This window comes from Lathamus discolor, chromosome 16 (genome assembly GCF_037157495.1).
Source record: "Lathamus discolor isolate bLatDis1 chromosome 16, bLatDis1.hap1, whole genome shotgun sequence".
Lineage (NCBI taxonomy): Eukaryota > Metazoa > Chordata > Aves > Psittaciformes > Psittacidae > Lathamus > Lathamus discolor.
Genome location: NC_088899.1, coordinates 1,109,852 through 1,121,014, shown reverse-complemented (window position 1 = coordinate 1,121,014; position 11,163 = coordinate 1,109,852). Strand labels below are relative to the sequence as shown.

The 11,163-nt window shown below is 53.7% G+C and overlaps 1 protein-coding gene across 1 annotated transcript; it reads left to right on the top strand.

Moving 5' to 3' along the window:
* The first annotated feature begins 575 nt into the window (after nt 1-575).
* On the top strand, nt 576-10,588 carry PINK1 (PTEN induced kinase 1). Its single transcript, XM_065696825.1, has 8 exons — nt 576-929; nt 2,460-2,747; nt 3,693-3,796; nt 5,415-5,597; nt 6,501-6,664; nt 7,445-7,572; nt 8,607-8,843; nt 9,473-10,588. The coding sequence occupies exons 1-8, from the start codon at nt 618-620 to the stop codon at nt 9,746-9,748; spliced, it is 1,692 nt and encodes a 563-aa protein (XP_065552897.1). The 5' UTR covers nt 576-617; the 3' UTR covers nt 9,749-10,588.
* Nucleotides 10,589-11,163: the final 575 nt, after the last annotated feature.

Genomic DNA, 11,163 nt, shown 5'->3' with positions numbered 1-11,163 from the left:
GCTGCCCCATCCCTGGCAGTGCTCAAGGCCAGGTTGGACACAGGGGCTTGGAGCAAGCTGCTCCAGTGGAAGGGGTCCCTGCCCGTGGTTGGAGCTGGGTGAGCTTTAAGGTCCCTTCCAACACAAACCACCGTGATTCTATGTGCCCAGCCTTGCAGCGGGCTCTCTCGCGCACCGGGCTGTGCCCGGGGCAGTGCTGTGCTCCTTGCCCTGCCGAGCCCCGGGCTGCGCCGAGCACAAGGCACACCCAGCTTGTCCTGGGCGCACCGGGCAGTACCTCGGCTGCGCTCGGCTCCACGCCCCGCCGGGCCCGGGCTGTGCCCAGGACAGCGCGCAGCGGGGGCCCGGCTCCGCGCCCTCTCAGGGCCCCGCTCCACGCCCCAGTCCATTCTGCTCCATGCCCCGCCCCGCCCCTCGCCCCGCCCCGCCCCTCGCCCCGCCCCGCCCCTCGCCCCGCCCCGCCCCTCGCCCCGCCCCGCCCCTCGCCCCGCCCCGCCCCTCGCCCCGCCCCGCCCCTCGCCCCGCCCCGCCCCTCGCCCCTCGCCCCGCCCCTCGCCCCTCGCCCCGCCCCTCGCCCCTCGCCCCGCCCCTCCCCTCGCCGTTGCGGGCCGGCCGCTATGGCGTTTCGGCTCCTCCTCGCCCGGGCCCTGCGGCTGCTCCCGCGCTGCCGCCTGCGCTGCGCCCCACGGCCGGACCCGCGCCCCGAGCCCCGCTCCGTCCCGTCCCCGTCCCCGTCCCGGTGGCAGCCGTGGCTGTCCTGGCTGCCCGCCGCCCGCCGCCTGCTGCTGCCCGGCCCGGCCCGCGGGCTGGCGGCCGCGGCGCTGCGGGGCCGCGGCGGGGCCTGCCTGGCGCTGGCCATGGCGCTGGGGATGGTGGAGCCGCGTCTGGAGGAGCAGCGGCGGGCGGAGGCTGCGTGCAGGCACATCCAGGTGCGGGGAGCCGGGGCTGCGGGGCCTGGCGCGGCGGCACTGAACGGAGCCCAGTGGGGGGCAGTGGGGGTCAGGGCTGTGGGGAGCCCCACAGACACCCCTCATGGAGGGCAATGGAGGTCAGGGCTGTGGGGAGCCCCACAGACACCCCTCATGGAGGGCAATGGAGGTCAGGGCTGTGGGGAGCCCCACAGACACCCCTCATGGAGGGCAGTGGGGGTCAGGGCTGTGTGGAGCCCCCCAGACATCTTTCATGGGACTCAGTGGGGATCAGGGCTGTGGGGAGCCCCACAGACACCCCATAAAACAGGGTACTGGGGAAACAGCCCTGTCAGCAGCCCTAAAGGTGATACTGGAGGATCCTCATTGTGGGGACCCACTCACTCCCTGTCCCCCACAAAGGGAGGGGGTCCTGGCCCTGGTGATGGATGTCTCGTGTCCCAGAGGCTGGTGCTGAGCCCTCAGGGTTGTCCCCTCTTCCCAAGGCAGGCGGTGCTGGCAGGGCACCAGGACGGATGGTGCTGAACAGATTTCATGGGTAAAAATAGATCTTTGGTGTTGGGAGCCAGCGCTCACTGCTAGCCAGGGACCAGCACGTTCCTGCTGAGGATCTGCCTCTCCCTCAGGTTTCCCGGGATGCTTTCCCTCCCTGCCCTTGCTGGGCAGTTACATTTGCTGTCTTCCCCTTCCACTGCCCCTCCTGGGGCACATTCCTCAGCCAGCCACTGCAGCTGAGAGCTCTGGCACTGCCAGGCCTGTAGGGCTGTGACTGCTCTGTGCTTTCCTGTTCTTTGTTCTCTCACATCTTGTGCCTGTCCCATCCCTGGCAGTGCTCAAGGCCAGGTTGGACACAGCGGCTTGGAGCAAGCTGCTCCAGTGGAAGGGGTCCCTGCCTGTTGCGGGGAGTGGAACTGGATGAGCTTTGAGGTCCCTTCCAATCCAAACCATTCAGTGATTCCATGATATAAGGAGGAAATTCTTTCCTGTTAGGGTGCTGAGGCACTGGAATGGGTTGCCCAGGGGGGTTGTGAGTGCTCCATCCCTGGCGGTGTTCAAGGCCAGGTTGGATGAAGCCTTGTGTGGGATGGTTTAGTGTGAGGTGTCCCTGCCCATGGCAGGGGGTTGGAACTGGATGATCTTGAGGTCCTTTCCAACCTTAACTGTTCTATGATTCTGTGATTCTATGATTTAGTTAGACTTGCCTCCACCAAACTTATTTACATTCTAGATTAGCAGATGAATTCTCCTCCCCATTCCTCCTTTTTCCTGCGTGTCCTCATCACCCTCGGAAAGGGCACCTTTGGTAAAGACTATTTTAGGGGTTATTTGTTTCAGAAAAAAATACATGGTCTGCTCATTATTTTCTCTCTGGTTACATTGATTTGAACCTCATGGGTAGAGCCTGATAATGGCTTTCCAGGTTGGTCCAACCCAACAGAATGCAAGATACTGCTTCACCAGCGGGAGAGTTCTTCCCTGGGAGTTCTTGAATAACCAAGTGGGGGTTTTATCATTTCTTCTTCCTTTCAGACCGTGTTTGTTGGGAAGAACAAGCCACAGAAAGATCCCCTGAGCTGCCTCCGCTGGCAGGGCTTCAAGCTGGAGGAATATCTCATTGGCCAGCCCATCGGGAAGGGCTGCAGCGCCGCGGTGTATGAAGCAGCTATTCCTTTCTCCCGCCATGGTCAGGGCTGTGTGGAGAGCAGGCATCTCGCAGGGCATGGCTCAGCTTCACAGGCAGCAGAAGAGGAGCCCGTAGTGAAACACCAACCGAAGGAGGCTTTTCCATTAGCTATCAAAATGATGTGGAACATTTCGGTAAGGAGTCGGTGCCTCGTCTGTCACTGGGAGAGTCTGGAATGTTTAACGCTGAAGTGTTGAAAGTGCTAATTATGTAGTGCACGATGAGCTTGTCAAAACAAAGCTGTTGATAAGTGACACTGGAGACGTCCATTGTGGTGAGCAATCCCAGAGCAAGGTAATTAAGCATTCGTTATTCCTCTGGGATCGGCATCGGGAGCTGCTGCTGGTGGAGTTGTTGGTTATGAAGGTGATGGGTTTGGGAGAAAGCTTTTCTGGAGCTGGCTGTCATGGCAAGGAGTAAGGTTGGGAAAGCCACTGCTGCCACTGCTTCAGGAATCAGTGTCCTTGTCGTCAGGACAGAGAGAGGTTTTTCTTCTGCCAAGTGCAGCCGAGTGAAGCTGTAGTCAGGGCATGGGACAGTAACCTGCATGCTGGCTCCCTGGGCTGTGAAGTGGGTAGATGAGATCTGTGCTCATGTTTCCCAGCCCGTGTGGCTCTGGTGATCCAGTCCCTCAGTGTGGCTGTTCCCCATTTCACAAGCTCCGTGTGGCTTTTCCCATGGGAGAGGTTTCATAGTACTTGATGTGACAGTTCTAAGAGAGTCTTCCAAAACACCAATGTTTGCAATCCCTTGGGCTCAAGAAGTGCCCTGGCATTTAGCTGTGAGCTTTTCAGTCAGGTTTTGAAGCTCAAAGTGAGTGTTAGCATACAGCTAACAGCCAAGGATGCATTTGAAGAGACAGCTGAATTTCTTCATGCAAGTAAAGGCCTTGCCACATCCCTCGGTAAATGCTTTAAGCAGTTAGTTGCCTTCCCTGATTTCCAAGTAGAGCAGGAAGTCCCTTCAGTCTCATCTAACTGCAGATACAGCACCAGCATCAGGATTGTCTGCTTTCTGACTCTATTGAGGCTGGGTGGTTTTAGAGCTTAAATCAATGTGGTGTGTAATTGCTGTTGCAGGCTGGTTCCTCAAGCGAAGCCATCCTTGATGCTATGGGCCGAGAGCTTGTTCCAGCCACAGGGGTTGCCTTAGCTGGAGAATACGGAGCCATCCCTGGACGCAGGTACAGTCGGTATGGAAAAGGCAGATGGTGACATGCTAGTTCATTTTGCAGCACATGTGTGGTGTTAAGATGGCCACAGGTTTCTAGAATAGCTCCTGAAAGTAGATAAAAACAAAGCCTTGGGATTATGGCTGGGCTTGATGCTCTTAAAGGGCTTTTTCAATCTCTACAGCACCTCAAACATCACTCAGGAATGGGGCTGCCTCGGGGCTTTTCCTCTGGTGTGCCTGCAGCAGAGTTAGGAAACCACACACACAGCAGTTCTGCTGTTAAATAGTGATTTAACACAGTCCTTCCTCTGAGGAGCAGACTGTGGCACGGTGCGTGGTGTGTTGGGAGTACTTACAGTTAAACTGCACTGTCTTGAGTGGTGTAGTCCAGGAGGGTGTTGGGCGGGTATGCTGATGACTGGGGACCAACTGAGGACCTGCCAGTGGCCTGATGGGTGACTGGGGCCAGGCACTACCATGCGCCATGCCTCAGTTTCTCCATATGCAAAGTGCATATTAAACATCAAACAATTGGCTGTATTACTGTAGAAGTGGTTTGCTTGTAAAATGTGTGCTGGGCCGAAAGGCTGGAACTTGTAGCACAGGGAAGGTGGTGAGAAAGAAGGTGGGAAACGACTCTGTTATCTCTCTTTCACCTGGATGAGAAGCGAGCAGACAGCATGAAGGTGGAAAACCGCACAGAAGCTTTTAAATGACCCTGAGTTAGCTGTCTGCTTGTTCAAAAATGCATCTTTGTGTTCGGTTTGGAACAATGGAGTCCTCGGTCCTGATTGTCCCATTTACATTTCAAATCCCTCTCGGCTGCCAACACATCGGTGGCACTGAGAATGCCACAGAGCAGCCAAAGGGCTATTTGACATTCAGGGGATGAGAGGGGGGAGGGATCTGTTTTGCAGACACAAATAGGTAATCCACCTTCCGTTGTAGTGAGTGCTTCCTGCCTGTGCCATAGAATATAGTCTGAATTGATAATGCCCAATGTAAAGTTGACCTTTATTTGATATCTACTAAAGTAATTGTGCTTATTTTTCTCTGAAGTTGTTGTAGTTCTTTTTGAATCAGGAAGCAGCTCTGCCTTTATTAGCAGCATGGAAGGGCTGCTAGGGTTTGAGTAAAATGAAAGGCTGCATGGTAAGGGTTTTCAGCATAGCTTTGTTTGCAGCGCTGGTAAAGCACCACTGTTTCCCATTTGGCCTTTGTATATAGGGAAATCCAGTTATGGCAGAGCCCTACTAACAGCCACCAGTGGTGCTGGGACCTGCCCACGGCTGTGGTAGATCCGCTTTGAATCAGCGTGGTAAACCAGTTAGGAAATGGGCCATGAGGGCAGGGAGGTTCCTATCCCTGTTCTTGCTAACTGAATGGTTTCCAGGATGTGAACCTTTGAGTATGTGCTTAATGTGCAGCCCTGTAATGTGCACTGGGCTGCCCTAATGCTCTCTCTAAGAAGGATTTCAGTGCAGAATAAACATGTTTGCACACTGCTTTGGAACTCTTTGATGGGGAGGATGGGACTTGTTAATGAAAAGTAATTGCAGAAACAGCAGAGCTGTGTCTGATAAATCAGAGCTGACTGGGAGACTGATGGTATCTGCACTTCTGCACAGGAAACCCATCCTTGGAAGGAAAAAGTTGCAGCCTCATCCCAATATAATCCAGGTGATCCGAGCATTCACATCCTCTGTCCCTTTGCTGCCTGGAGCCTTTGCAGACTATCCTGATGTTCTTCCATTAAGCCTGAATCCCAGAGGGATCGGTCACAGCCGCACACTCTTCCTGGTGATGAAGAAGTAGGTACAGAGCAGCTTGTTAATGTGACTCAGGCTTTTTGTGAGACTCTGTGTTCTGCTGCTGCTGCATGGGTCCTTGTGAAAGGTTGCTCTGGGCTGCTGCCAAAAAGCAGAGTGTGCTCTTGGAAACACCTCCTGTGACCTGTTCCAAGTCCTTGAGATGTGAACTCCTGTTCGACAATGAAAACAAGCTGTTCAATAATTACCCCAAATTAAAGTCAGAAATGTGCAGCCTGTCCCCATTTGTCTGCCCTTCTGAGGCTGAATTTCACCCCTGGTCTGAACACACCGCTAGAGACAGAGCAGAATCATTGATGAGATTTATGAGCACTCTGTGGCTTGGCTTTCTCTATTGGGTTTTGGTTTTGAATGGGTATTGCAGTGGCATGACCTAAAAGCACCTTCTGTTTCCCACTCTTTTGTTCTGCCTCTGTCTGGAGAAGCACTCTGTCCTCTCTCTATTCCGTGTTCTTTCTCCCGATGCATTTTGCTCATACAAGATGCATTATTAAGCTGCCTCCTCTTTCATGTAAAAGAGAACACCACTACATAAAAACCTGCAAGAGTGACCACTGTGTACCCCGAGTCCCTGTTCAAGAGGCTGCTTTTATTCATGGTTGTTGAGCTCAGTGGTGGGTGTTGGTGCAAAACAGAGGGTTTAAGAACAGCAGACAGGGCGTTGGAACTGGATGATCTTAAGTCGCTTTCCAACCCTAATTGTTCTATGATTCTATGACAGGGATGTGGTGTCACGGTGAGGCTGGGAGGTGGGAAGGCATTGTGGAGGTCAGCAGGAATCTGGCCCATCCAAGTGCTGTATTCCCAGCCAGTCAGCACTGAGGTTGAACTACGAGCCGTAAGCTTCCAGGATTCTGGTTCCAAGCTTTTCCTTGTTCTCACTAGTTATCCCTGCACGCTGCGCCAGTATCTGGGGGAGAACAGCCCAGATGTTTGTCTCTCCACGATGATGATTTTACAGCTCTTGGAAGGTGTGGACCATCTTGTTCACCACGGAATAGCACACAGAGACCTGAAGTCTGACAACATCCTGGTTGAATTTGATTCTGGTATGTAGTCAAATGCCAATGAAGTCAGGCACAGAACTGCTGTATTTGTGAAGGTGTTCAGGGAAGTTCTACCCAGGTTTGGGGGAAGAGCAAGCATCAAACCCTTTGAAGAGTCTCAGGTTTGGTTTTTAGCTTACTGCTTGCTGTCACTGCAGCACTGGGGACCTCACTGATAGATGACTGTGTCTCATTTTTTGGATCATTAAAACAGGCTTGAAAGGAACGTTGTGCTGTAATCAGGTGGAGAGATGCAGCATATTGCTGAGGTGATCCACTTCATAACACAGTGAACCAGCAGATGGGTGTAGAGTAGCGCTGCATTTGTGATGCTGGAGATGCCTTTGCTCAGACTCTTGGCTCTCATCTCACTAGCTGAATCACACAGAGTAAATCTTAAAATCTCACCTCATGGTGAGGTTATGGGGTGACGGAACATGGGTTGGAAGGCAAAGGGACCAGCAGTGTCAAAGTCAAAAGCAGCTGGAGAGGGACTCTTCATCAGGGACCGTAGTGATAGGACAAGGGGTGCTGGGCTCAAACTGAAAGAGGGGAGGTTCAGGCTGGAGATAAGGCACAAGTTCTGCCCTGTGAGGGTGCTGAGGCACTGGCACAGGGTGCCCAGAGAAGCTGTGGCTGCCCCATCCCTGGCAGTGCTCAAGGCCAGGTTGGACACAGGGGCTTGGAGCAAGCTGCTCCAGTGGAAGGGGTCCCTGCCTGTGGCAGCTACCACCATGTCCTCCCAAAACAGATGCTGACTCTGCTCCCCTGTGTCATTTGCAGCTGGCTGCCCCTGGCTGGTGATCACAGACTTTGGTTGCTGTTTGGCAGATGAAAACATCGGCTTGAGACTGCCTTTCACCAGCTCTTACGTGGATCGGGGCGGCAATGGCTGTCTTATGGCACCCGAGGTACATCCCCCTTGTAGCAGTGGTTTGTCTTGTCCTGCTGTCAGGATGAAAAGCTCCACCCTCTGGTGCAGGCTGTGACTGGAACTTGAAAAAGGGTGGGATTAAATCTAAAAGGGGCAGAGGGGGTGCATGCACATTGCTTTGCTGGGATTTGTCCCTGAGCCTTCCCCCGTGTGTACACACCAATGCTCTCTGGTGTGTTCCCATGATACCTCCTGAAAGCCTCTGCTGTCAGATCGATATTCTGCCTGTTCCTCCTTATTGACATAACTTGGTCATGCAAGAACGACCTGTTGCTGGTGCCTGCATAACTAATGTCACCCACGGCAAGCAGCATCCCCTCAGGCAGTGTAGGAGGTCTGTGTCTTGAGTTATGCTTGCTAAACATCTCTGCATTAAAGAAGGAGGTCCTCTTCAGACCCGTGCTGAGCAGTTGTGGAACCAACGCCTTGAGCTCTAAAGGGTGAAACGTAACCAGTCACTGTTAGAAGCAGAATTGACCTGTCCCACAGAAAGCTTGCTTTTTTTCTCTCAGGGCCCTTCCTATGTAGCTGTTGACGAAGTTTATGCAGATAAACTCCTTGTGTTGCAGCAGTAGTTTTTGGGTGAAGTTCAGGTGGCTGTGAAATTATTTATTGTTCTCTTTATTCTCTGATAATAACCCTAACAAAAGCGAAGACACCCTTAACTGTCTGCTTAACCTGGTCTTGCAAGTGCTGGTGCAGTTCATCTGCCTGTTGCCTGCCTGTCTGAAATCCCAGTGTGAAACGGCCCTTGGGAATGCTGGTCAGGAGCGATGACTAAAGCATGGGTGCAGTGAGCAGTTCCTCCCAGTGTCCTAGTAGTTTGAGCAATGCCAAAGGCTATGGCCATGCCAAAAGGAATATTTAGACCAGAGATTTAGATGAAACAGCTTTGGGTTCAGTCTCTCTCAGTTTATGACTGTGGGAATGCTGACTGAAGCCTTGGAAATCAGTGTCAGCATAGAGCCCACACTAGAGCTGTTTGCCTGAGCACCCGCATCTCTGTGGCAGGTGATCACAGCCTCGCCTGGTCCAGGCACAGTGATCAACTACAGCAAATCTGATGCTTGGGCTGTTGGAGCCATCGCCTATGAAATCCTTGGCCTGGCCAATCCTTTCTATGGCCACGGGGCCTCGGCTCTGGAAAGCAGAAGCTACCGTGAAGATCAGCTGCCCAGCCTGCCCGACCATGTGCCCCTCGAGGTGAAGCAAGTGATAAAGATGCTGCTTCGGAGGGATCCCAACAAGGTAAGAAGATGTCTTGAAGACCTCTGTCATCTGACTGTAGATCACCATGGAGGGCTACAGATTCAGGGGGCTGTAATCCAGATGTCATTGTAATCTGGGTAACAAGAAAGGCGAGCAAAAAGTCTTTGCTGCTGTGCCACTGCACATCAAAGATGTCCCTGCATAGGTTCAGTGATAGGCCAAGGGGAATGGCTTGAACCTGCCCGAGGGGAGACTGAGATGAGCTCTTAGGCAGAAGCTCTTCCCTGTGAGGGTGCTGAGGCGCTGGCACAGGGTGCCCAGAGAAGCTGTGGCTGCCCCATCCCTGGCAGTGCTCAAGGCCAGGTTGGACACAGGGGCTTGGAGCAAGCTGCTCCAGTGGAAGGGGTCCCTGCCCGTGGCAGGGGTTGGAGCTGGGTGAGCTTTGAGGTCCCTTCCAACACAAACCAGGCTGGGATTCTGTGATTTCAGTGGATTTTTGTGTTAGGGAATTGGGGGGTCCATGCAGCTGCCCAATATTAATAGACACAAGGAGCTTTTCAATTCATAGGACTGATTCCTTAGAGGAGGCCTGGGGCTCTTTGGGCAGCGTGGGTGCTACATGGCAGCGCAGCAGGAGCAGCTCATCCCCCCTCTCCGTCCTTTTGCAGAGACTCTCTGCCAGGGTTGCTGCCAACGTGCTTCACTTGAGCCTCTGGGGTGGAAGCATCCTGGCGACCCAGGCCCTGAAACCCGACCAGATGGTCACTTGGCTCCTGTGCCAGTCTGCAGCCACGCTGCTCACGGAGGGGCTGGTGGGTAAAAGCCTGGTGGAAACCAAGATGAAGATGTGCTTTCTGGCAAACCTCGAGTATGAAGAGCTCTGGGCAGCCACATTCCTGCTGCTGGCCTGGCGGAGCCGCTCTGAGTGCAGCACAAGCCCATGATAAATGGCTCTATTGGGGCACATGGGAGTCTGTCTTTTCTGCCTGCCTGGAATCCTGCAGCACTTTAGGGAACAAACTTGCAGGCCTGTGTGTAAGAGGTTGAGTCTCTCTCTAGCATTAGCACACGCTGCTTTTCTCTCCTGCTAGAGGAAATGCCTTTGCTTCATTACTGTCTTGGTGTGAGGCTGTGCAGACCTTGTCCTGAGGTTCGTGGTTGGGTTTGATCACGTTTGGGAATTCTGAGTTGACTTCCAAGTTGTGTGTTGAATGAAGAAGAGGGTGTGTGGGGAGGAGGCACTGTCGAACTGCTCTTCCCACTGAAGCATCACAGATTGAAACAATACATGGAGAAAGCCAAGCCGGCAAAGGGATGTGGGAACTCTGTCCTTAGGGAATCCAGTGGTGCCCTGAGGGTGCTGTTCCTCTGCAGCCATGGATGGCTCTTGCTGTGGAGTGCCAGGCAAAGCCTCCTAGTGAGGTGCTGCCTGGTAACAAGTGTCACTGCTGACGAGAACACACCATGAAACGCCCCAGGAGCTGTACGTGAAGCACTTTGAGCTCAAACCCCTCTGAGGTTTGTGTCTTGACTGGTGTAGCCGAGTCAGGCTACTGCGTTAAAATGGGGCTGAGCAGTGGAGCAGAGCGTAATGCTCTTCTGTTTCGCTGACCTGTTTTTCAATGATGTAATACCCTTTGGTTGGGGAGGACACATCAAGGTTTGAACAACAACAGTCACGTTTATGAAGCCATCGTTCGTTTTCATGTCTAGAATAGTGTTTAGAGGAACATGGGCAGGAAGTTATTGCTGCACAATAAACTGGTTTATGCTTCTCTGCTGCATGGGGTCTCTCAGCCTCGTGTGTCTGTTTGGTGGGTCTGGGCTTTAGGCTGCAGATGCACTGGGCCAGCGTAGCCCCGGTTTTGTGCTGCCTTTAAAGATCAGCTCTTTATGGTGCTGTCTGTGGAACACGTTCCTTTATCCCCCAAGTGGAGCTTCCTGGAAAGGAATGGACTTTGCCTCCTGAATGTGCCCATTTCTCCTGTCTGCTCCTGCAGTTCCCAGGTCGATGACAACGTGTGTCAATGGCCGATAGCCCTCGGCATCCTGCAGTAATAAACGCGCCATCAGCGTCTCACGCACTGACCCAGCGCCTTGTTCAGCAGCCCCCAGGCAGGGACCAGCCCTGTTCATGGAGCTCAGCAAAGAGCCTGGGAGATCAGAGGAAATGAATTCTTTGGGGAGAAAACTTGCGGAAGAGGAAGGTGTTGGTGCAGACCTGACCTGCGCCTCCCTGCGGGGCCTGGTCCTGGGCACTCGGTGGTGCGTGAAAGCTGGTGCTTTCCTGGTAGCTCCCTGCTCCCAGCTCTCTGCTGTTCTGTGATCTGAGAGGGGGCTGGGTCAGCAGGACACAGGG